The 25,822-nt window shown below is 45.2% G+C and overlaps 1 protein-coding gene across 2 annotated transcripts in view; it reads left to right on the top strand.

Moving 5' to 3' along the window:
* Positions 1-25,822, top strand: part of LOC133342012 (cell adhesion molecule-related/down-regulated by oncogenes-like) — an 83,339-nt gene that overhangs the window by 8,245 nt on the left and 49,272 nt on the right. The window contains exon 1 of one of the 2 annotated variants that reach the window (XM_061550877.1): positions 6,460-6,549. The exons of the other annotated variant lie outside the window; for it this stretch is intronic. Coding sequence (XP_061406861.1) covers positions 6,522-6,549 — 28 coding nt within the window. The 5' untranslated portion in view covers positions 6,460-6,521. Of the gene's footprint in view, positions 1-6,459; positions 6,550-25,822 lie in introns of those variants that run through there. 2 annotated transcript variants of the gene reach the window in all.

Genomic DNA, 25,822 nt, shown 5'->3' with positions numbered 1-25,822 from the left:
GGTCACGTTGGTGGTGCCAACACAGCCCTTGACGCTGATGTTCACCTTTCAAGTGACTCCATTAATTCGGCACAATGACGTTATAAAACAAACTCTTTAACATATATCCAATTCAATATAAAATTATTCGATAGACAATTTCATTATTTCTTTACTAAATACTCTTGCTGGATTTTAATGCTGGCCAACAAAACGAAGTGTTCACGTTTGAGTTGATCGCAAAGTATTGCCTGTGTAGTAAGGAAAGGTTCGAAACGACGTGAATCGAAGCGACTTCCAGGGACACGGTGGTAGCGGACGAAGGCTGAGAGGCGACGGATAACGGAGAAGGGACGGGACGATGCTGCTGGCGACGTGAGTGTGGGGGGTTCAGGCGACGCAAGCCGGGTAGGAGCGGTGCTGATAAAGCGACGACTATTTTTGCGAAACTACGTAAAAATCACATAGTCCTGGTAAAATAAAATAAAAATCACGACGTTTCGGAGGAAGACGGAAGCTTGTGTTGCCTCCGAAACGTCGTGATTTTTATTTTATTTTACTTTTTTATGTTTTTACCTACGTGACTTTACCGAAAAAACCTAAGACTACGTAATGATAGTGGGGGGTGGACGTACATCGGGGTGATATTGTGATTGCTCTTCCAGCACCAACGTACGAAACGTTCCACCTGCTAGGCTGCGAGGTGACCAGCAGATGGCAGTACAACAGATGGATTTAATTAATATATGAACATGTTTTGAGTGTGATCCCCTCGTATGTATGGGTTTTCTCTGGGTACTCTGCTTTTTCTCTGAGAAGCCAAATACTCATTCGAGGAACTGGCCAAACATCCTCATGGAGGACCCAACTGAGTAAGTCTTTCGACTCGGCAAGGCTTTCCTGAATCACTGTGTAACAAAAAAAAAATGTTCCTGGGTTATTTCCTCATTGCTTATGCCTCAAAAGTACAAACAATGGCTATTATTCCTCACAAACTTTGCTTTTGTGACCAGGACAATGATATTTGGAAATGTACCTATTTGCAATGAGAAAACGTGTGCATTTTTGTCTTTTATTCACGTAGTCCTGGTAACAAAAGCAACGTTTGTGGGGAATAATAGCCATTTTCTATACTTTTTAGGCATAAGCAATTAAAAAATAACACTTAGTACTCAGGAACAAAAATTGTGTTACATAGTGATAATTAATCAAAGGACATCGTTTGTAACGCAAAAGTACAGAAATGTGCTCAGTGCGGGAAATCGAAATAAAAAACAATCATTCTGTAACATATAACAGTAAAGTACTTAACGGTGAGATACACTTTTAAACAATGAGCAAATTTTCAGTCTAAGTTAAACATGATTCTAAAAAAATATGTATTATTAAGTGAGTACTGTATGTCAAATAGAAACATCCTAACTCGGTAACCTCATAGCATAATACCCATCAAGCCAGTAAGATATACTTCTGACGAAGGCAACAACAACTGATGCTATATCCAGACACAACGTTAATGACCCTCACTGGGGACCTCATTGCAACGTGTTTACTTGTGTGTGCGTTTCTCTCATGTGTTCCCCATGTGTGTGTGTGTGTGGCGAGCATCATCATTAAGCAGCTGTGCAAGGGAAGTGACAGATAAATAATCAAAGCTCACGCTGAAGCTGTTGTCGTGGATTGCGTTGCTCCGTCTAGATTTGCTGTAGCCATGATGACACCAATAGAAATATCGGGGTGCAGTGGTGACACGTGTGCCTTACAGCACGAAGGTCCTGGGTTCGACTCCCAGCTCGGTTGAGCCTCTCTGTGCGAGGGCTTGTGTGTTCTCTGCGTGTTGTGCATGGGTTACCCCTCCGGGTTTTCTCGTTTCTTTCCTGAGCTAAAAACATGCAATGCCATTGGCGTTGGTCACACATCCCGATACAGAACAATGTTGAATAAGAGTCTGTGATTTGTGTTGGCTTTCTTGAGCAACTAATTAACAATTATTATTTGAAGTGTCACTAAATGGCTCTGTATAATGATTGTCTTATAAAATTTTTTATGATTTACACAGGCTTCTGATGAAAGCCATTTTAACAATCATTATTCTTATAAAAGTTACACTGATGGTCTAATAACTTTCAAAATAAATACTGAATAACCAACTATTCAATAACATTTATTTAAAATGTCAAGTAGTTGTATATCACGAGTATAAACTCGTGAACATGGATACATCAACACATTAACTTTCCTTCGAAACTAAGGCTTAATTATTACCTTATTCCAAATAAACAGCGTTGCGGAGGCTGTGTGTGTTATTGCAACGTGCAACAAATGTGTTCATTACTTCCCAATGACAAACGTTTAAAACAACACAGCGTGCACAAATACAGCCGCAGATGCGCACACAACAACACACACACACAGTGCATTTACACGAGATAAAACACACAAACCACAGTATTAGCGGTAAGCATCACAAACACCCCGTCCGGTGCTGCACGCGGAGGTAACTCGCAAACAAACTATTCACACAACACGTTGAGGCCTCTCAGACTCACCGTTTCGTCTCGTCCACACTCTGCAGGCCCACGGCTCCCCACGCTTTGTATATCCCTCCACCTGTCGAGCAGCCTCCATGCGGCCCACTCCGTTGTTAAAGGGAGACATCACGACGAATATAATCAACACAGCGACCGAACATCCATCATGGATCTCCCGGTCTCCAGAAAAATAAAATAATCGTCCCTTCCACCAAGTTGTATATTACTTCTGTTTTTATAACCTGGCTCATTTCAAGTCACACATCAACGCGTGTCTATTGCAATTTTAATAGTGCTGTTTGTTGTTGGCAGCTTGGTGATTTTCCTGATTTAAAAACGTGTACACATTCTAGACAAACACGATCATCTACACACCTAACACACATACAACATGCAGGCCTGCAACATACATACATACGGACACATACAAATAAAACACATACAACCACATACTGTAGCATGCAGACATTGCAAACCACACACACGCACAGCAATATGGCACTACTGCGGCATATTACATCATTACGTACTTTCTGGGAATAACCCTTAAAAGCTACTTTGTGGTCTGATATCATTGCATTCTGTAATAGGATTAGCAACATTAGGATATAATCAGACCTGAAAATACATTTGAGTTTGATATTACATTCCAAAAATCTAAAACACATGTACTCTTCATTTTACCTCAATTACTTTTGTCATGGGTAAAGGCTCTTGCGAGTTGGAAAGGTGAAACTTAACATTTATTCTGCATTGAAAATCAAACATATTTAATGCTTAAAAGTAATAGATTTGGCCAGGTGGCTATATATAGCCCGATTGAGCAGCTCACAATCGTAACTTTGCGAGAGTTCCAATTCCCGGTTAGGGGGACGACTCAATCAATTATCCCTCTCTGGCAGATAAAATAAGTACCACTGTGTGGGGATCTCAACACAAACTATTTTTTCATTATCCATTGCATCCAAAATAAACGTTTTTTAAAGGACATGTTCTGTTTGTTAATTGAATTGTACATTTGTATCAACCTCATTCGATTTTACACCCAGCCAGATAACTATGTATATATTTGCACACCACAGACAGTCGATCATCAGGTCGAGAGTAGTGGGGTAAAATGTGGGCACTCCACTCCACTTCCAAATGTCTGGCCAGGATGGACGAGTCGGTCAAATGTCCTCCAGAGAGGGGCTCCCGAACTGCCTTCTCGTGGAGACTGTTCTGCCAGCAGTGGTGTGAGCAAGTCATTTCAGGGCTGTGCCTTTGCCAAACAAAAATGTTATAACACGTACAAATAACATTTGCAATGCGCCCTCAACAGAGCCAACGGCACAAAGTGCAGCCATTCATTCGATAGGGGCTCCCTCGACCTCCCTCTAGCGGAGGTCTTTTAGACGAGCAGTAGTTGTCTTCACCGTCACACTTTTCACATTTACCAAACATTTTTTCTCAAACCGTTTTGTCCTGAATGGGCATTGCATATACCAGCCAAAAGAGAGAGAGAAACGCTAATTGGAAACCCAGCAACAGACGCAGAAAGTGCTGCTGCTGTGATGAGCATCCAGGGAGTCGGCGGGGAGAGGCGCTGGGGGGCTGGGGGGGCTGGTGTGGAAAATGTTGCCACGTGAATATTCTTTTGCAAGCTGTGTGCTCAGTGCGCTCTGTGTTTGATCCCGTGGGGCCAGGGGACACTGGTTTATTTTGGCGACCCCTCTCTGCACAGTCTACTGTTCATTAGTCGCCGCAGCTCCGCTGGTAGAGAGTCTTAGCGCCGCCGTTGTCAAGAGCCATTAGGGCACTGGCTGCTCCCTGTCAAGAGAGAAATGAAAGGAGTCACAGCGGGATGACCCACTCCGCATAGCTGCCAGGACGCCACCACTCGACGGCTTCGAGTAGGGGTGGGGGGTGGAATCGCTGACGCCACAAGACTTGTTTTTTTTATATACGCAGTGACTATGGGGGTGTTCATATGCAGTACAATGTGCAATTGTGTCATGTTTGACTTGGCAGTGTTTGGTATCAGATCTTTATTTGGGCCGAGCGTTTGTGTGTTTAACTTGACATTTATTTGTACGTGTAATGTTTGATACCGTACCATACAGAGGATGTGTTCATAAACGGAATTCAGTGGATTCACGTTGACTGCATTTTCGCATACTCGTAGAGTAATTTGGTATATGGCATAATGATGAGATACAGTTCGTACAATTTGAAACTTTATGCCAGGAACAACACAAAAACTCACGGGCCAATCCTCTGAATAAACTGGCCCCCCGCCATAGAACTGTGGAATTTCCACCACTCACTCAGGGCCACAAGGAAGATACACATTGGGGAAATATAGACTGTATAAAAATTTCCCTGCATGCATACAATACTTGTATGATCTGCAATTAACATGTTTATACGTATCCATTGCTTTATACAGACAGCAACGTAAACGAATGTCCCAGTTCCAACTTGCATATTGTGATTCATTATCTCTGTTGCCTTGGCCAGTGATGGGAGCTACACATTCCTATGACACGGGTTGATCTTTCCATAGGGAAACTATATCACAGCAGTGCATGGGAGTTAACATCGATGTGCCAACAACCACAAGCAGAAACCAGCTAATGTATTTAACATACGGAATTAGCAATCCGATGGTTAAACCAAGGTGTATCTCCGATCGAATGTGCATTGGGGAAATCCTGAAGTATCGGTTAACATTCCATATTCCCTTGACGGGGCACAGATTATCCAAAACACAAGGAAGACGAATCTCAGCTATGTAGACCGTCATGTCCGAGTATGCGACGTTGTGTGTACTGTGTAGTGTATCCACCACTGAACATGAAGTGTATATGAGAAGCCATATATCTAAAAGGCTGCATTCATAAAATATCACGTAAAAAATGTAAACAGATTAACAAAACACACACGCGTGTGTGTGGCACTTCCCAAAACAATATAGGTTTGAGATCGGTGTGTAGGTAGTATAGACACGTGCATACAACGCCGTATATGCACCCAAGTTGTACGTATTCTTTGGGTCTTTCGGTAAAGTCACGAAGATGGTTCAAAGAAAATAACAAAAAAAAACTACGACGTTTCGATCACTTTCCTCCAGACCACGACCGCGTGTGTTGTGATCGAAACATCGTAGTTTTTATTATTATTATTTTCTTTGAACCTATCTTCGTGACTTTACCGAAAGACCCACAGAATATGAATTCCTGCAGTCACGAAAGCTTTAAGTGAAGATTAAAGTTGTACGCGTTGCGTTACACTGCTTATGTGGGGTATGGCGCATGCAGCACAGGGAGGAAAGCACTCACTCACACACACACCCACAACGCACAGGCACCCCTACATTTCGCAGCCGGGCCAATGGCACGATCTCAGGGAAGCCCTCACATGAGTCACATCATTCGCTCACTCGAGCGTGAACAGCTCCGGCTTTTGCCGCTGTTGGTGTCGAGGCCTTAGTGCTGCTGGCTGCTGCCGCTGCAGTGGAGCGATGTAAAAGCGTGGGGGGCTTTGCTGTTGTGACGCTCGCCAGCCGTGTGCTGTAAGAAACGAGAAGAGAGAGAGAGCGAGAGAGAGAGGCACACGGAGGGCAGTCAGGCAGGAAGGGGGAAGGGGGGGAGGAAGGAAGAGGGTTGGAGAACAGAAGGGAGAGGGGAGGGGAGGGAGGGCGAGAGGATAAGGGGGCGGCCGGACTGACTATAGAAAAGAAACAACTGCAGAGGCACGGAGTGGAGCGGGCGAGTGTTGTGTGTTTACACGCGAAGTCGTCTCGCCGGACTGTTCTAGCCGACGCGGACGGAGGACACAGGCACAGCTGTCCAAGACGACAGCGAGGGCAAGACTGTTCAGACGAGAGGTGGAAGTGGACGACAGACACAACAGAGAGAGGGAGAGACGGGGAGGGAGGCAGAAGGGAAGGGGAGGGGAGAGGGGAAACAGCTCGGCTCGGCTGTGCCGGGCAAGGAGCGAGAGGAGGAGGAGGAATGGAGTCTCACGCAGATGCACGTGGAGCCTGCTCCTCGCAAAGGTGAATTGAGCAACTCCGGAGCGACCACCGTTCGGGTTGCACGGCAGCATCCCAACTCTCATCGATGGAGGCTCAGCTGCTGCTGCTGCTTGCTTGCTTGGGTGCCGTGCGGTTCGTGATCATTGTTGTTGCATCGTAGCCGGTCGTGCTGCATTGACGCGTGTGCGTGTGCACAATGCAGCTTTGTCGGAGGGTTCCTGAACAGTGGTCGTTCTATCGAGAGGATCGCCTGTTGCCCCGTCCCGCCACCGGAATGTGGAATTTCCACGGCTGGCTCGTTGATGTGTATTCTCTGCACACAATCTGTTGCGTTGTTGGAACGCGAGTTGGGTGCCCTTTTGCGTAATTTGGTTTCAGCTGGAGGCACGCTCACCCAGCCAATCACTCACTCACTCGGGGGCTCGTCTCTTATCTGCGAAAGTTCGTATCGGTGGCATCTCCATCACTAGTGACTACCTGCGTTCTTGGTGGCTGTTAGTGTGGTTACATCTTGACTGAAAGCTTTCGTGACCGTAGGAATTCATATTCTTTGGGTCTTTCGGTAAAGTCACGGAGATGGGTTGAAAGAAAATAACTAAGAGGGGTGGTTTACCCCCCTTTTTCTTGTGTTGCGATCGAAACGTCGTAGTTTTTTGTTGTTGTTTTGTTATTTTACTTACTTTACTGAAAGACCCAAGAATATGTTATTTGGTGTCATACTTGGGGAGTTCTTTGCACACGCGTTGCTTCCCCGTTTCGCTTGCGTTATGCTAATTGTGTTTGGTGTCGATGTTGTTGAGCTTTCGTCATCATCCTCAGTATTCATTTTTTTGTAAAGTGGACTTTGTTTTTACACTCCACAGTGCAATAGCCTCGCACACATAATCAGTGCATGGCTATAAGCACAGTGGTCAGTCACTACGAATGAGATTTAAACAGCAGCGCGTTCCCAACTACTGACCAGAGGCATTGCTAAGAAAACAAGAGAGAGCACCTTTAATATACTCTCTGCCGCGTGAATTACGTAAATATGTTTATCTGCTAAACATCGGAACACAGATAAGCTGCGTAAGTATGCGGAATTGGCCGATACTAGTCAAAGCGCGCGTTTGTTTGTTTGTTTCCAAAGCTAACTTTGTATCAAAATAATTTAACTTAACTCCATTAGACGTCCGGTGTTGTTTTTTTTAGTTGTGTGTGTGTACAAATGTTGTGTGGGGAGCGGTGGCGCAGTGATTAGCGCGGCTTGCGCGACGTACTTGGCCGCCACTAGTTCCACTCCCGGCCACGGCTCTAGCGCCAGTGAGTGACCGCCTGAATCGGTGCCGGTTTCTGGGTCTCCCCCTAGGTCGACTCAGCCGTAAAACAGTGCCTAGCACGATGTGTAAAAACTCCCTCGCGTGGAAAGACAAAAGTGGCTGGGTTTGCGCGCTGGCCACACAAACCCCGCTATTTGGGCCCTTCTCGAGGTGCCTCGCTTGACAGCACTTGCCCCCCCCCAAAAAAGTGTGCGCAGGCTACACGGTGGACCTTTGTCTGTTGTGTGCACAATGCCACTTGCACCCCCCCCCCCCCCCCATTGTCACGACGTCTGTGCGATGCGCGGCTCTTAAAGGGACCGCGCGCACTCTGGAGGAGCCGAGTGAGAGTGGAGCGGTGGGGGAGTGTTTATTTACAACGCTCATTTGTGTTTATTTGGACTTTATTTAATGCGCTGCTCGGCAGGGAACCCAAGGGTGCGTTTCCAGTAGTAGTCCACGGAAGAATATTTACGCGAGCCTAAACACACACACACGCCGTTTGCCCAGACGTGTGCGAGATGATGCTTAAGTCGACGAAACGTTTGCCAGACAGACCCGAATATTCTTACATTGGAACGTGGCAGGAGCAGCAGTGGTTAGCAGTGTACATTCACTAAAGAGGAGGGATGATTCTGCCATGGTTGTTCCACATGGTTAGAACACCGAACTTGCAATCCAGAGGTCGTCGGTTCTGTTCGATTCTATTTCCCGGTACGGCACTTGCAATGATGGCCACGTTTCTTAGATCATGTGGCCTCTATGCAACTCTGGCATGCGGAATCAATGGATGCAACCACATTTAGGTTGCGTGTGGTGGGGTAAAGTGTGGGTACTCACAACTCTTCCAAAACGCCTGTGGTGGGTTGCATAAATAGCCTTTAAAGTGATATTTCACATAGTTTCCAATCTCACTTTGAACCCTTAAAGAAGGATATGCCACTGGCCACTGTGGCTAGCGTGGAAGAGGAGGTCTGATATCTTCTCAAGTTGGAGACCCCTCTGCAAGCAACGGCGTGAGCAAGCAGTGGCAGGACTGCACCTTTACGCCGAACTAAAATTGAGAAAAGTGCCCTCAGCCGATGGCTATAATGCAAAGCAACTGTTAGAACACCCGGCGTGTGTTTTTTTGCGAGACTCATGCATTGCCAGGGCTTGCAGTCTGCCGCAGAGATTACCAGCGACTGGTAATTGCTCGCGATGCAATACGTGTCTGGCAGCATATTCACGTGAATCAAAGGAATGATAATTTAGAGCAGATGAATGAGAGCACACTTTGCAAAGCAGAGCAGGGGGACGAAACATTCAAATGGACATTGCAAAGGCGCGGAAAGTGAACGGTGCTTTGGGTAAGAACATTAGTCCGATGGTCAAGAGTAATAACGGAGTGTGAAGCCAGGGAATTGGAACGCGTCCGACAGGATGTCCACCGAGGAGATGGAGCGATGGAATCGGCTCCTTGTGCCTCGACGGATTAATGCATCGCAGGGATAGTGGGAGCTGGTGGTGTTGGCGGATTTGGGGAGGTATTTGTCCAGCAGTGGATTGGCCATGGCTGATGACACGGTCTCCTGCGATAGAGACGTGGGATGCTCTGCATATGCTGTGCAGTTGTTATTGACTACAGTATTTACAAACAAATATTGCGTATAGCCATAGATAAATAGCATAGTCTATGGTAACTAAACGACATAAGTCACTTCGTAAGCCAACTTTAAATTAAAGGCATTGTGAGATGTATGAAAGACTCAGACCTCTTTATAATAATTTAATTCACTTTCCATTGTCAATCCACTGCTGGATGAAGGCCCTCCCATATGCCGTTTCTGGCAGTGGGGTTTGTTTGACCATACTTCACCACGCTCGTCAATGCGGGGCGGTTGCCGAGAAATTCGCTCACCTCCAACTGGGTTCGCACTTCTCAAGGAGTGTGCTAACCACCGTGCCACCGCTCCACCCGGCAAGGCGTTGATATCAGAGGAAACGATTTGAACAATACAAGTGATAACCCAGCTGAAATATGCATTTACTGCATACACAAGTCACTATTTACTTTGTATATAACACAACCTTATGCCCATGATACTGTGCTGGAGCGTGACATGCGTTTGCCATCGGTGTACAGACTCGCAGAATCTGTAATCTTGCTTTTTGTTTTACCTCGCAGTGTCTGGCATTGCTCTCCTCTGTACTTCTTCCCCTTAATGAATGGACAGTTCATTGCTTAAGAAAAACACACACACCATCGACAATTAATGTATTACACGGCATTATAACAATTTTCACTAGAGCCTGTATCAAGCCGTATATGATACACGCTAAATAAATGTGTCTATATTCATTTAGACATTTAGTCACCCTAGGTCTTCCCTAAAACGTGAATGAGCATTCACGTTTGCATTGGCAATTGGGCTTCATCTGTGCATAAAGTTGCAGATGAATAAACTGCCGCTAACATGAAACGGGTGACATAATCTGCTGTGTGGCACATTTGCCAATTGGGAATTAAACTGCATTGCTTTTGCACGTTTCTTGCAAACGATTAATCGCTGTACACCCACCACATGTAGTTTCGCGTCACTTAAATCGGCCACAATTTCCACCGTATAGTTCCATGTCACTTAAATAATGCACAATTTTGAACGGAGCATCAAATCCCTGCATTGTGCCCACGCCGTTCTAGACAAATGTTAACGCAAGTTTCTGTAAGTTACGAACCGTCTACATTGGAGCATCGTGCACATTCGCTCAACGCGTACAAACAATTTTGACGGGTGTTAAAGTTGACGAGCCTTTCTTTCACCTATATGCAGATGAACCCTGTTAAGCTCCCTGCCTCATGAGACCTGTTCAAAGACAGTTTGCGTCAGGGTTAGCGTAAATTCCGGACGGGTTTGACAGCGGGCATCTTTCAAGGCGCTTTTTCTTCTGTCGATGGCGATTTAATGCACTGTCGTGGAGCTACTTTAGACCGCACATAACGGAAGTTTATGCACTATCTTTGTTCTCTTCAAAAGGAAGTCCTTGGGGGGGGAAAAGCGACATCAAAACAATAAGCTTTCTCATTCTCGTTTAGGCGAGCAATGGCACTTTTTGTTTTATATCCCAGAGAAGAGGAAATGCTTCACTCCACCACGAGTCGAGTCGGAGGAGTGTCCGACGAGCAATGGTGGTGGAATTCGTCTGACATTCGGCGGGGAGCCAATGCGTAAACTCCACGTTCTCATGACGGTGTCAGTCTTTCCTTTTGAACACAGCTGTTGCCTCTCCATGAGGAGGCTCTCGTTGTATTGGCCCTGAATATGTGACGGGTTGAGTCAAACTCCTGACTGGAACGGAGTTGGGAGGCGCTGGACAAAGTGCCGCCTAACTGACCGTTTTACTGCAGCTTCTACCTACACATGTATTTTTTGCGTTCAGCAAATGTTTACCATGTTTAGGCATTCTCTCTTGTTTGAGATGTGAGCCTAACATCTGATAAATCATGCAGCCCGTTGCGAGGTCAAGGTTCGTACATTACGTATTAATTATTAATGTGGATTACCTTGTGCATTCTGTTGGGTAATTTATTAAAAGTACAATGCGTAGAGTTAGCCTTTGAAACTGTGATGAATGTGCTTCATTTGGGATACATGTTTTTTCTTCTAACGCATATGCTTTTAATATGCTGCTCATGTGTGTGTGTGTATTTAGTGTGGGGAGTCACTGATGCCATGGCTATTGCAGTACACTACAATCCTCAGAATCTTGGCCATGCACATCAGCATAAAATGTCACCGGAACCTGGCAAGAGCCTCCCCTACGTTGACTCATTATTACAGATCTATTCAGTACTTAATTTCAGCTGGAAGAGTCAAGAATATTTTATTGTGAAATGTATTGGCATGCCACATCCAAATTTCCTCGCTTTATCCTCTTTGTACCCTGTATTCCTATAAACCTTTACATAGGATTATATAAATATAGGGTACAATAACATAGCACTCATGGATATTAATATATTTGACTCCCAGCAATAGCGCCTCTAAGCCAGGCTATAAGTGTTCTGGAAAAATAACGAACGAGGAATGAAGCCCTGCTGATGGTGGCTGTGAGCCAGTGGTGGAAATTACATAGTCTCATGGCGGGACCAGTTCGTTTCTCTATAGTTAGGAGCACTGTTGACTTCCCATTTGATTCACCCTGGAGCCGATGAGAGGCCTAGCCGAATCCCAAGTGGAGATTTTAACTCCGAACCGTGTGCTTGATGGACGGTCTCCTCGTTAACTGCGGCCATGCAACAGTGGCCTTTCCCGAACATGTTGCTTGACCACAGTGCGTCACCCTTGCATGATGTATCGCCCGCTCGCTCTCATACCAGCCTGCACTCTCCAGACATTGCATGCGGTGGCCAATGATCGTGCGCCGTGATGCCTTTCTGAACTCTAATGGGTGCTGCGATCACTATCGTCAAGGCCAGGCTGGGAGGGCGCCCACATTATACTAATGCCTGCAGCCTTCGCTTATAAGGAATTTAATGGGCTCCTTTATAGCACATGGTGTTCCAGGCTCTTAATGCTTAGGTCATTGGTGTGCTCATGGTACTGAATGTTATCCATTAGCCTTGAGTTGAATACAGAATCTTTCCTTAATCAGTAATGGGGACTGCTATTTAAAACGTGGAACTGTTTCTAGGATATATTTGGTCATTGGTTAAATGAGGTAGCTGCATTTATAATGTCAGCTGCTTGTGAGGGCAGTAAATATTTTTTGTTGTTGCGGCGTGTAATAATTAGAATTATTTTATTTTAAGATACTAAGCAATGTTCTTTTTTTGTTACGTGACATTCGTTACTATTATCGGAGCGTTAAGTCACTTTTCTAGGTTTAATTTAGAGTAAAATATGGTCTAATTGATTTTTAGCAATTGTAGACGTGTCTGCAATAGCAGTCCTTGCCAAGCCGTGACGAAATATCCTTCCAGATCGCCTTCAAGTTTCGAGAGGATCACAGCTTATCTGTCAACCGTCCCACAATGACACCACACAACTGTTTGTGGATTTGCTTTAATGGGCGGGCCTGCCTTGCTCAAAAGTAGACGCCGCTCATGTACACTTTGTAAATAGCGGTTTGTCGCAAGTCACTCATGCAGTATACCCGTGTTTATAAATGTTAGGCCTTGGCGACAGGCTATGCCAAGGCAAGTTAAATTAATGATAAATATGCTGAGCCCTATCTTTAGGTATTGCTAAATAAGGGAAAAACATACTGCAGTAGTTAATTTAATGACAAGTAAGCAATGTACTTGAATTTACAATAACTTAACTTTCATGTTACAGCAAGTAATCGTTCATTCGCTCTCAGATGAAAGACTGATGCGTCAGTAAATGTCGCATATGAGCGCTCGCTATGTGTGAACCACCGACTCTACTTCCCAAACGCTTTCCGGCAGGAATGTACCATCATTCTCGCCTTTAGAAACGTAAATAATGTTGACTAACTTGAATCATTCGTGTTCAGTTAAATGAATAACCTTGGCAAATATTTAATACTGGTCTTCTTACTTCAAAATAAAAAAAAACACGTGTCCTTGTTTTAATAAGCAGTTGTATTGTCACAGGTAAATTGAACGCCATTAGAAACTTGTGTTATACCAATCACAATTGCAAGCCAATCATACAACATGTTTCTAAGGAAGTGTTTTATTTCTCAATTTCAGGAACGGCTTCATCCTCTGTGCAGTTAGAGGTGCCAGAGATTTTAATTCCTCCCAACGGTAACATTTACTCGTGCAATATTTTTCCTCCGCTTAATGTTTTCATCCCTAAGCGTATGCTCTTAGCAATGGTCCGAGATACTTTCTAGGATTGTAGTTTTTACAGCCTATAAAAATTTTGCAGCAGGGAGTCAAAAAATTGTGGACCGGTGCAAGCAAAAAAAAAATTGGCGGCACAAAAATTAAGCTTGGGGGGAAGAAAAAAAGCTCTCCGAGGGAGCGTTTTCAACATTTGAACGGTCTCTCGGTCTCCCGTCGACGCTGCGTTTCCTGTGGCGGAAAGTAGCTCATGATTACCCCCGTCGAAAACGCGAAGGAATTTATTTTTTGTCGTGAAAAAAGCGCTCGATGTTCAGGCTATGGGCCACTGGCTTGCGACAGCTTTACAGTAGATTCACCTTAGATTGTGACGGGGACTCATAGAAAGACGTTTGTGTGTGCGCGGTAATTTTTTTTTTAGTCCTATGGTTACTTTTTTTTAAGTTCAAACAGCCTTGAACAAGTGTTGGACAAACTTTACCGGTTCCAGCTGTGACTCTTGACCTGCGTGGCATTTTTCTCTCCACGCTTGTCCGGCCTCTAATATGCGCTACCTGGGGTGTATGAGGGTTTGTGGGGTAGCATTGGCGGCTTTGTGGGGGTGGGCTAGGGGTCTCGCAGGGGGGGGTTTCGGCTGTGCATGTGAATGTCTGGGCAGCGTGGCTTGACGGGAGTTTGGTTCAGGTTGGTGGTAGCCCACCAAGGCGCTAATATCCTGCAGTTGTACTGGTGAAAAGGGGTGGAAGAAAAAAAATCACCTTGAATAATTTTTACCCAAGTGGGAGTAGGTTTTGTATTTCTCATTCCATTCATCAAAAAAAAAACACACGTGTGTGCATCTCTTTGTGTGTTAGGTACTGTACACAGTATATGGGGAGTGAGGGCAAAGAGGTTAGTGCATCGCATTACCACCTAGGTCAGCGGATCCCAGGCTGTGGCATGGAGACCGTGCAGGATACATTTTTAGCGTGCGTGGGGAACATCAGCGACACATTGCGGCGTCAAAACACGCGAATACGCAGCGTTGAACGTAAAACAGACTGATACACAACATGAAACCAACGCATGACTGATACCACGTTGACTCGAGGTGGGCATGTGATCTCTCCGTTGTTTTTTCGTGGCTCGACGAAGAGGGTGCCCAAGGAGAGGCAGTCTTAATTGGGGGGGGGGTGGGGGAGGGTGCGCCATAGTAAATAGGGTGAGAAGCACTGCCCTAAGCGTTTGTGGCCATTGGTATCTGCACATGGCCAGCCCCTTCCTGGCACCGCAGGTTGAATCGGTTTTAAAGGAGTCCCACAACTGGTTTTCCGTGGCCAAATAACAGCACCGAGAAAATAAATGTTGGTCGGGAATAGTACTGGCTACACCGTTCCCTAGTGTGCCAATGTTGGCTTTACCAGCTGATATATCCACGTGTAATATGCAGTGACCATGCCTTACTGGTGATTTCACACACCATCCATACGACGCAGGTCGGTTCACATTACAGTACTATAATGTGTAACTTTACAACAAACGATGATGAGAGATCATTTTCGGACATATTATTAAGTTGCAAATGGTCAAGTTTGTTTATTCTTTGATTCCATTTGCAGTGAACTGAGTTTTTAAATATCTAAAGGCAACCCACTGAGAAGCAACTGGATAGATGGCTTGAATTTGTTTCAAGAATAATTTATTTACTAAAATGAAGAACAAGTTTCATTGGGCGATTTTGTCAGAATTGAATTGTGCAAATTCCCCAATGAAGCTGATTGTAATCACCAGCAAAACGTCGTACTCAAATTAAAATGTTGTGGGTTTACTCTCCAACACGGGTGTGCTGAAGTAGTAACTAATTGATACGTTTTGTTTACACCACAAACCCAAAAAAACACCTTTATTATATATAATATTGGTCGCAAAAGACTACGTGTTGAACTTAAATTAAAAAAAATTCGCATTGGCATGCGTAGGGTCATGATATTGTCAGCCAGCCAGTCTGCTGGCACAGACCAAAAACATGCGCATACGCGCTACCACTCATGCGCCGTGTCCAAGTGACCCACCAACCCCTGTGAGCAGCTAAGTCCTGAGCGCCGTTCCCTGCGGCTCCCTATTCTACTTGGCGGCAAGATGGCGCAGTGGTTAAACTTGCACTTCACAGCGAGAAGAACCTGGGTTCGATTTGCGACTCGGGTGCCTTCCTTGTGTGGAGTTTCTACCTTTTCGCCCTGTCCTGCATGAGTATCTTCCTGGCTTTCCAGTTTCCACCCATTGTTAAAGGCATTACCATGTAATTGGTATTGGCCAAATATCCCAATGCAAGACCCTCCTGAAAAAGAGTCTTCGAACTCTGCGCGGCTTTGCTGGGTAAATGCAAGCGATTATTATTACTATGAGAGCTGCGGCCAAGATGCGTGCATGTTCACGACCGCGCCTAAGTGTACTTGCACCCGAGCGTTAAGGCGTGCAGGTGCCAGCACCGAGCATGAAACCCTACCCTCGTCTGCGCCGCGCTGGCATGCGAGCATGCGGCGGCCGGAGTGGCGCTGCGAACCGGCGAGCGACGCACGCTGCGACCATGCCCGCGTTGAAGAGCGGATGGCTGGCTCTGCTTACAAAGACGTGGAGCTTTTTTGACGGGAAAAAAATTGTACCAAGGACAGATTCGTGAATTCTGAACCACTTTTAACGGACAAAACCAGTTATACAATGTTACAGAGGAGAGCGATGGAAGAGGATGGGCCTGTGTTCTCGCTGCCATTATTCGTTTTTTTGGTAAGAGTTACCCAAACTGCTGCCCTCACAATGCTTCTTCATATTCACAAGTCTTCTGTGTTCCAGTATCAAGTAGGTGTTTACACCCCTCTCAGGCCTGATTGTCGCGTGCATGCACGACACCTCAATCTTTATTTGAACCGTCACTCTCTACGCGAGGCTTGTTGACAATCATTGGGCGAGTGGGACATGGAATGGCCTGATTTGTATTTGAATATTGAAGCTTGGTGAACGTGAAAAGGTGGAGTGTTGAGAGCCACGAGGACTGGCGTTGAGCAAGATGGTAATATGTTAACCACCTCGCCTGGTATACAAGAGGCCATGGGTTCGATTCCGACCCTGACAATGCCTGTATATTCGGAGTTTGCATGTTCTCCTTGTGGTCTTGTCGAATTTTCTCCGAGTCCTCCGTTTCTTCCCTCCACATTTAGAAACAGTATTCAGCTGCTGTAATTCTCCACGTGATAAGCAACTTCTTTAAGCTATTATTTGTGGCCAGGTCGCTTCTGGAAGTAGCTATATAGCTCGGTGGGCCTTACTTGGTAACATTAAAAAAATGTTTAAAGTAAAATAATAATTTTACTTCAATGCTTGCCACAGAGCTAGGAAAAACTAAAAATACACCGGCCACTGACCCAGAACATCAGAAAAAGTAATGCGATAAAGCGTTAAAAGCGAAAGTACGTATTTTCGTGTAAAACACCGATGAACATGAGGGAAAATGAAAATAAGGCACAATGGGGAATTTGTGAGCACGCATTTGCAGTGGCAAAGCGTGCCCATACCTGTTGTCACATTTCACTTGGCTCCATCTAGCCCCAGCTAAAACCATAGCCCAAGCCACATGTGGTATCCATAGGGTAGTTCAAACCTCGAGTCCTAGAATAACCCTCAGTTAAACCCTATCCATAACCTGAGCCATAATCCCAATTTTGTCTTCAGTCTAACTCAAATGCTATTCCTAGCCGTAGCCACAATGCTAAGCCTAACTCGCAGAGTATCACAAAGTTGTGTAAACAATAAGTTTCAACTCTATCCAGGGCCACGGCATAGCAGCCTCGGTGCGGTAAACCATACGTAATCTTAACATGGCCTGTGGAAAGACGGCATGCACCAAGGAGAAAAATGGTCTCTGTCACAATTCCATGGAATTTCATTCCATCTCGTTCAAAAACTTGCCCCCATATTTTCTGTCCTGCAGCGAGCGTGGCGTTGGTGTCTAGTCTGTGGATGGAAGCATTGTTCTCCACCTGCGGCACTGAACCCTGTGGCTCTTAGCATTCTTGGCTTATCTTAGATTAGTAACGAGCTCCTTGTCTGTGTGTCTGTTTATAGATTGTCTGCACTCGTACATTGCACACACGCGCGCATGCATGCACGATAACGTGTTCCTGGGTTAGGTCGCGTGAATGTGTCGTACACACCCACCGCCACCCGTCACAGCCAATCTGAAAGGTTTGTTGCGTGAACAGAACGTGCCAATTAGTTGCTACTTCAGCACGCCGGTGTGTTGCAGAGCAAAACCACAGCATTTCGAGTTGAGTGCGAGTTTTTGATGGTGATCTACAACCGGCATCATCAGGCGTGTTTCCAGAAGTACACGTGCACACGTGTGCACATGCATCAGGCCCAAATGCACATTTTCGAGTTCCAGGCTAACCAGTTTGAGACCCCGGTTCCTGCCCCTTTAATTGTGTGGGCAATATCAAACAAGCGGGCCATCACATCTGCAAACTTTTTGCACTTAAATTAAAGGCAGCTGCACAACTTCGTAAACAAAAATAGAAGCAGAACTTCAATTTGTGTCTCCCCGTATACTACGAATACAAATATATATTTAAGTCCGTCAGCCTATTGGCTGAATGCATGTATGTTGAACTTCTTTCGCACCGTACATAGCCAACCGTGCTAATCGGAGGTGCACAAAGCGGCTCGGCTTAAAGGCAACAACATCTTCCTCGACACAGTGAGATGGCTGATGGAAATAATGGCAAGATATCGTGAATGAAGCCAATTAAGACTGTCACGCAGTAGATTGCATATTATGCTCAAGAAAGCTACCATCTTCGATTATTCCTCCGAATATGAGTGCCGAAATTGGAAAATATTTTTTTTTTATTATAATAATACACTAATATAACAAACACCCCCTCGGACATAGGCCCTAATCACCACATGTCGTGTTGTGTTACGGTGGACTACAATGCCATAAACACACGTTGGGCATGGCCGTGTTTCGTTTATTTTTGCACACCGAGTGTTGAAATGTGTATCTTGTCACATCCATCAAGATATCTGCTGATGTGTATCGGCACACACCACACTGAATAGGCAACTGTTCATCGACTAATAGTTTACTAAAGTATTCCTATGCCTATTTTAAACTGTTCCCTCTGGAAACATGTTTATAATATTATTCTCATCAGGCTACATCGAGTAAAGCGCAGTTTACAACCCTTATTATCCACTATTTCTCTGGTCCCTCAATTTATGTTCTACTGCCTGAAACGTCACCTAGGTTATAAACTTTTCCTTTAAGGCAACCGTATTTTTGATACATGCGTTGAGTTGTTTTGTTATTTGTGCTCGTGCACCGATGCCCATCACCGAATAGAGTTCAGTTCAGTGTTGGTTATACACAGTCCTGTGTGTATTTTGTTAAACAATGTTAAACATTACTTATTTGGTCCTGAAAGTTCCGTATCCTGGTTCACCTGTATGTTTTATGGGCATTTTTTCCCTCCCTCTCTACTTTTTTTAAAGTTGTTGTTATTAAAAACAGAATTATTTTAGAAATGTTTTACAAGTAAAGAAAGGTCCAGTTAAAGTTGTTGTAAATGTAGTATTCCTTGGACGAATGCCAGAGTTTTGTTTCCACAGACAATAATGGATGGTAGAATTGATTCATCATCGAAATGGAATTTCTTGAGCGGGTGCTTCGGGAGGTGTGGTGGGTGTGGGGTAAAGCAGCTTAATGATAAAACCAAGCAAAACAAAAGTTGGTGGAAAAAAACCCTCCCCACCGTTTTGATTTATACGTCTGCTCTTTTCCGAGTTAATTCATTTTTGTTTGGGTCTGTCGCTCATTTCGGAAAAGGATTTCGTCGCCACTCAAATGATCTGGCCAGGTGGCCCCCTCCCGAGCAGCCTACTCAACTCTGAGTTTGAAGGTTGTGAGTTCAAATCGTTGTCGAAGGTTGACGCAGCCCATCATCGTGTCTGCAATGGAACTTTGTCGGAAGTCTAAAACAATGCTCCTGTGGATAGACTGGTACTGTGCGTGGGAATGTGGAATTTCCAATGTGTGCTCAGGGCCACCGAACATGACGACGTTACGGACGTTGAGACAGAAGACAACTTGACTTGAGGCTAAAATTCGCCCTCAATATAAAATCAAAGTTAACCCTTACATGAACAAAATAAACAGAACTCTGTTCACCTCTCCACATACAAATTTAATATTATGTAGTCTCTGTGCCTGTAAACTTTCCAGACCAATATACACTTATTACCCACAATGCTCTGCAACAGTGCACAATGGGCTATTATCATATATCGATATGTATATTGTCAGCTCAATGATTATTTCATGTGATGTTTTATTACAGTTGCAGAGTTTGGCCATTTATTTAATAATGCACGTGATTACGTAGCAATGTGCTTTCACTGCACGCTTACATCTTCCAGTTATCGCAGCTCTGGACGTAATACTCAGCTGGGTTCAGCTACGGGGCAAGGCGCTGCTGGGATCTTTTCCAATGCCCTTTCAAAGGGCCCCATCCGATGAACCAGAGAGCACCCTCTGTAGATCCTGATAAAAATCAGCTCTCTGCTGGTAGCTGTTTATACACCGCCAAAGCCAGCCGTAGCAATAGCCACAGTATCCGTTTTAACACCCTGCTTTGTACTATAGCGAGACTACATGTTAAAGTGTTCCTTTGCTCAATGGAAATTCCACATTCCTGTAGTGAGTGCCAGTCTCTTTACAAGGTAGCCCACTCGCTTTCAACTCTCCATGTAGTAGTGCTTAATTTATTTACCCTAAAGAGGTGATGGATTTATTGTGAGTTGCATGTGTGAGCCAGTCCCACCAGGCCAGGTATTTTTGTCCTCTAGGACAGTTTGATAGGTGACGAGGATGAACTTTAAATTCATGGTTTTTGTCTCGCATTTGTTGAATTGCAATTTTACATAAATTTGTCATTCTTTCACCTCTTTACATGCTTCATGTCAGTCAGAAATTTTATCACGTGATCGTTACTGTGTTTCTTCCCTTTCGCAAACCCCCATTGACCAGTATGGTGAAGTATGGTCAACCAAGCCCTGATAACCGACACGGTGTGTATATGCTTTCACCGAGCATTCGAATGAACAAAGCATAAATAGTTATCCTTAGCATTATATATACTTTATATTTGGAGTATTTGAAAATCTATCATTTTTAGCAAAAATAAACCCATCAATGTGAAATCGAAAACTACACGGAACTCCTCTTATCCACGCCTCCTATTTTCCTCGCCATTTTTGTTCGCGAACAATTTGTATCAATTGACAGATAACCCCGAGGATAATTGGATCTGTGATATGCGTCCCACTATAGGGTCTGTAATATGGGTCCCGCTATAGGGTCTGTGATAAGGGTCCTGCTATAGGGTCCGTGATATGGGTCCCACTATAGGGTCTATGATGTGGGTCCCGCTATAAAAACGTCACTCATTTCAATTTTCTGCGTTTTACTTCCTTAACATTTAATGTGGGGGGCGGGGGGAAGTATTAAGATTAAATCTAAAGGAATAAAAAAAATCACAAACAAGATTATACAATGTTTTTTTTTCTTGTAGACCAAAATCTAGATGTGAATTTACGAGTCCTTATAACGGCCTGCGGCTCACGGACCAATTGTAGCAGAGTTGTTATTTGTTGAAAAGAATGTGCAGTCCAATACAAAAAAAAGCCATCGGGCTCCAAGAAAATCCTTGACCAATTGCCTAAGTTAACTCCGAGTGGCGCAGTAACTTAGAATCGAGAACTAATTATTTTCATAGCCACTCGCAGCAGAAGCCTTGCCGTCAAGTTTACCAAGCAAATTAAGCGATCTTATATTTGATAACCGAAAGTATGTCGCATTTTCCGCTAGGCTATTGACCCGAAGCGAATCTTGGAGATAAAATTGTGGAATCCCGTGTATTTCAAGCTTCCTGCGAATTCCTCTGCACATAAACACTTCTCATAAGTGGCACCAAGTCTAATGGTTTTGCCTATATTCTTGCCAAAAGCACATGCCATATTTGTGCTGGGAATTCTTTCTTTCCATAAAATAGTTCGCTTATGAAGAGGTTAAATTTATTTTTACTTCGTGCACTGAGCTTTGTGCCTGTGTGTGTGTGTGCTTTGTGTGTGCGCATGTTTGTGCTTGGCCCGTTTTCGGTCGACAAACGAACATGGAAACAATTTAATTAAGCACCGAGCCACTTTTATCATGCAGTGGCGTGTCCAGAGATTATGAATCCGAGAGTGCCAAGGGGTAAACGGTGGGAGAGGAGGAGGGTACGACTTTAGTCTTTGGGGAGAGGAGATTATTGCTGGGAAGTTGACAGCGCGTTTATTTCCTCTACACCATTCCTCGGTCAGGTACGCAACACACAGAGACATCGTGATGAATTCAATCACTGGTGGATGGTCATTTCAGCCCATCAGCCTTCCTGGTCGTTCAATTAAGCAGTGGTTGCCCTATGGATAACTTAGTCCCCACCACCAGAATGTGACATTTTCACCACTGGTCCAGGTTTGCGAAATATTTATACTGATTTGAGCATAAACAACTTTTATTTTTACCTTCCGAATATTGTCAATGAAAGCTCAATTAAACGTCAAGGAGAGCCCTGCTTGGGATGTTTGACAAATAGCTGTTTTCAATTACCGGAGAAAACTCACACACCTACAAGGATATATAACCTATAAACTCTGTACACGTCGGTATGGAAGCTACTTGCTCCACTGCCTGCTACATGCACCTCGTTTTCATGCAGGTGGCTGTCTCGCACACATTACAGCTCCATCTTTGTGCGCTCCACCAATCCCGTTGCAGTATTTCTGGCCAGATTTGGCGTGCTTTTTTGTGTTCTCCTTTAAGGAATTCATATTAAAAATGCTTGCACAAGCAGCAAATAGCGTGGACTACCATCGTATCTTTCACCCACCTGCGGTGAGCTGCATCCACTCCTGTCCAAGCGAACACTTCCTCCAGCTGATTCATTGCGGCATATTGCTTGTCTCTAAATCTATGTATCACAGCTCCTTAAGTGTGTTTGGTGGTGATTTGCTATAAAGAGCCCACGGGTCTCACAAGCATAGACTTGGCTGCCAGAAAAGCATACAGTAAAGCTTCAAGGGTATTGAGAATTGGATGGTGTCCAGTAAGTGTCCTAATCCTTTAGTTGAGTCAATATTAGCTCGCTGGAAGACTAGAAGTCAATTATAGAAATCAGATGACATCAGTAAGCCTCTGGCAAATGATGTAAGGTCTCGTTTTTAGCACCACATTTATAGTCGGTATTCTGCAAACGTATTGCATTTCATAATATTTCTTTGGAGGACTAATCGTCACCGTAGCGTTATAGTACGGTACGGTACATGTAATAGTGTAAAGGTCACTATGCTGTTATGTAACACTTGAAAAGTTGTACAACGCGGCAATCTTTTTTTTTTTATCAACCTCAGAGGGAAGATGGGTAATGTTCAGCTTTAACCGAGATTTGAACTTGCAACCGCTCAATGTTGAGTTGAGTGTTCTAACCACAGTGCCACCGTTAAGCCATGGAATGTAAAACATTGTTCTGATGACCTCTCCCAAATTCATTATTACAGATATTCATTATTACAACTGAGCACTTTTGTCGCAGCCTCAAGACAGTGGTGAATTCTAGGCTCGTTTGTGCAATGATAACAAAGTACAATTTACCATGCTCAGAAACCTACGTTGGTATATTCGAAGCGACGAGGCGGCAGTGATAGTTTCAACAAAAGTGATTGCAGTGCCACCTGTCAGCTCAGCCGTGAGACAGAGGCCGGCACCCTTGGTGCTGAGTGTGCCATTCCATTCGACCCTTGTCTCTGTCACCACATTGTGCCACCCTGCTTGATGCTCAGGGCGAAGTCTGCTGATCCCCGCGGTCCCATGACCTCATCTTATTTAATCCACTATGACGAAGCCCAGAATACGATTGTGGAGACGCTGAGCAAGCAGTAGAGCACATGCATTGCGAACCGCATGCCACACGGCGAACCGTACAGCGCATCGCGAACCGGACAGCGCATCGCACATCGCAGAGCTCATCGCGAACCAAGGCCCGCAGTTTCTGCGGTGCATGTTGGGATGAGACCGCCAGGCGTTGGCCCTGGGGTTAGGGTGCGGAGGAGGAGGGGGGAGGCCTGGGGCGTAGCGTGCCCATGGTAACGCCGCGTCCCTTTTCAAACATCCTCTGGCTTGTGTGATGCTGCCAAGAGCTGATTAAAGTCGAGTGGCTCTCCACCCTTCTGCAATCCCCACTTCACCCTCCATTGGTGCCACCTATGGTAGTCTCTCTAGGAAGGCAATAGGCTGCCTCTCTGGATCAGGATTCACGCTCATTCACTTCAAAAGATAGGGATCCACTCGAATGCCTGCCTTCTGCTTCACACAATCACGCAATTCTTGGGAAGTGTCTGAATGATCTGTATGTGTGGTGTATGTGTGTGTGAGTGCCTTTCAGGGTGGGAATGGCACGCTTAAAGTATAGTAGTCGGTAGCATTGTCATGCCATGATTATACATCACTGCAATATGTTGTATATTCTTCCTGGACAAGATGAGTTGAGAAAGCATTTATCCTATTATCTGCATCTTTCCGCAGTGCTTGAATGGTTCCTTTTTGCTGGCACATTTTTCACAGATATGTGGAGTAAAAAAGGCAGGCAACCTTTGGATAATATGATCTGTGAAGTTCCTCCCTCACATCAGCGTGGAAAAGGGGAGATCCCCTGTACTGCACGTCAATTCAGGCAGTGCGTCAATTTTGTCACCACTATGTAGAATGCATATGCTGTGTTATTCCAGTACTTGAATAAAACCGATTTCTCTTATAAGTCTTGTACAAACACTAGCGTTGCGTTATCATTTGAACAACTGCACCATGTACAATGCTTGCAGCATGTGTGTGTATGATTATTGAAAAGAGTCCAATGCATCTGCACATACCCTTGAGATATTCCCATGAAATTCCACGAGCCTTCCGTTAGCAACTGGTGTTTGAAACATTTGAGTGTTGGAGTTGATATTGGCAGCATTTGCGCCGGAGAAAATTTCACTTGGGCTCGTCTACAGAGACAGCTTAGCAAAATGTTAGCAGGTTAATGCAATCCATCCTGCACGATGGCATATCAGGCACCGTACCAAATGGCCCCACGGCTGCTACTAACGCATCACTGCGGAAAACCCAAAATAAATTGACCTTTTTTTTTTCCCCCGCCACCACAGTTTTAGTTGGCGCGCGTGCGCGCGCGTGCTCTCTTCCTGAGTAAGTACCGCGAGGCTCATTGCTGGGTCCCCCAGACTCTCTCTCTCCCGGCGAACCCGCGGAACGCAGGGGGCCATGATTGATCGGGTGGAGCGCGTCCGCGCTGGGTACGTACGAGCGCAGATCTTTTAAGCAACACAGGATGTCTGGCTTTTAGGGAAAATGCGGGGTAAAACGTTACCCCACCCCACCCCCCCCCCCCATTATTTTCCTGGCAAGCGATCGCAGGAAACCGAGGAGGGAAGTGTGCACGCAGCTCTCCGGGATCGTCCGCGTCGCCTCGCAATGAACAGAGATGAGCTCGTCGGGCGCTCGCCGAGACAATGACTGCTGGCGACCGCACGAGTCGGACATTGGGAGGCGTCCTAATGACTTAACAAAAATAATAATCATTATTATTATTTTATCCCACCGCGCGTCCGGAAGGGATGCTGCTGCGGGCGAGATGGTTTAGAGGACCGGAGTTGCGATGCAGAGGTTCGCCAATTCCATCTCCCGGCGCGGCAGTCGAAAAAGCGGTGCAGGTTTCCTGAATCCACCCCAACTCTGCCAGGCCAGCATTACAAATGGGTACACCACAGTTTAGTAATTCGACGTGTTGCGTGTGCTAGGGCAAAGTGCGGGGGGGGGGGGGGGTTACTATCTCACCTCTTCTTAGACTTCTGGCCAGGCTGGAAGAGTAGGCCAAATTTACCCTCCAGAAAGAGCTCTAGTGCATAGGCACTTCTCCGAGCAGTGACGTTGAACCATTTGCCCTTTCACGGGGGCCTCGTCATTGACAGATGTTGCAGCATTAAAACGTCCACATTATATCTATAGAGTTGCACGTGCGGCGACCGCTCCGCACTATTTCTTTGTTATCATTTTCCCCAAAGGGGTTGCCGG

Source organism: Lethenteron reissneri, chromosome 13 (genome assembly GCF_015708825.2).
Source record: "Lethenteron reissneri isolate LAM-NWPU_2019-01 chromosome 13, ASM1570882v1, whole genome shotgun sequence".
NCBI classification, from domain to species: domain Eukaryota; kingdom Metazoa; phylum Chordata; class Hyperoartia; order Petromyzontiformes; family Petromyzontidae; genus Lethenteron; species Lethenteron reissneri.
The sequence above is the reverse complement of the archived record's forward strand: the minus strand, read 5'-3'. Positions and strand labels throughout refer to the sequence as shown.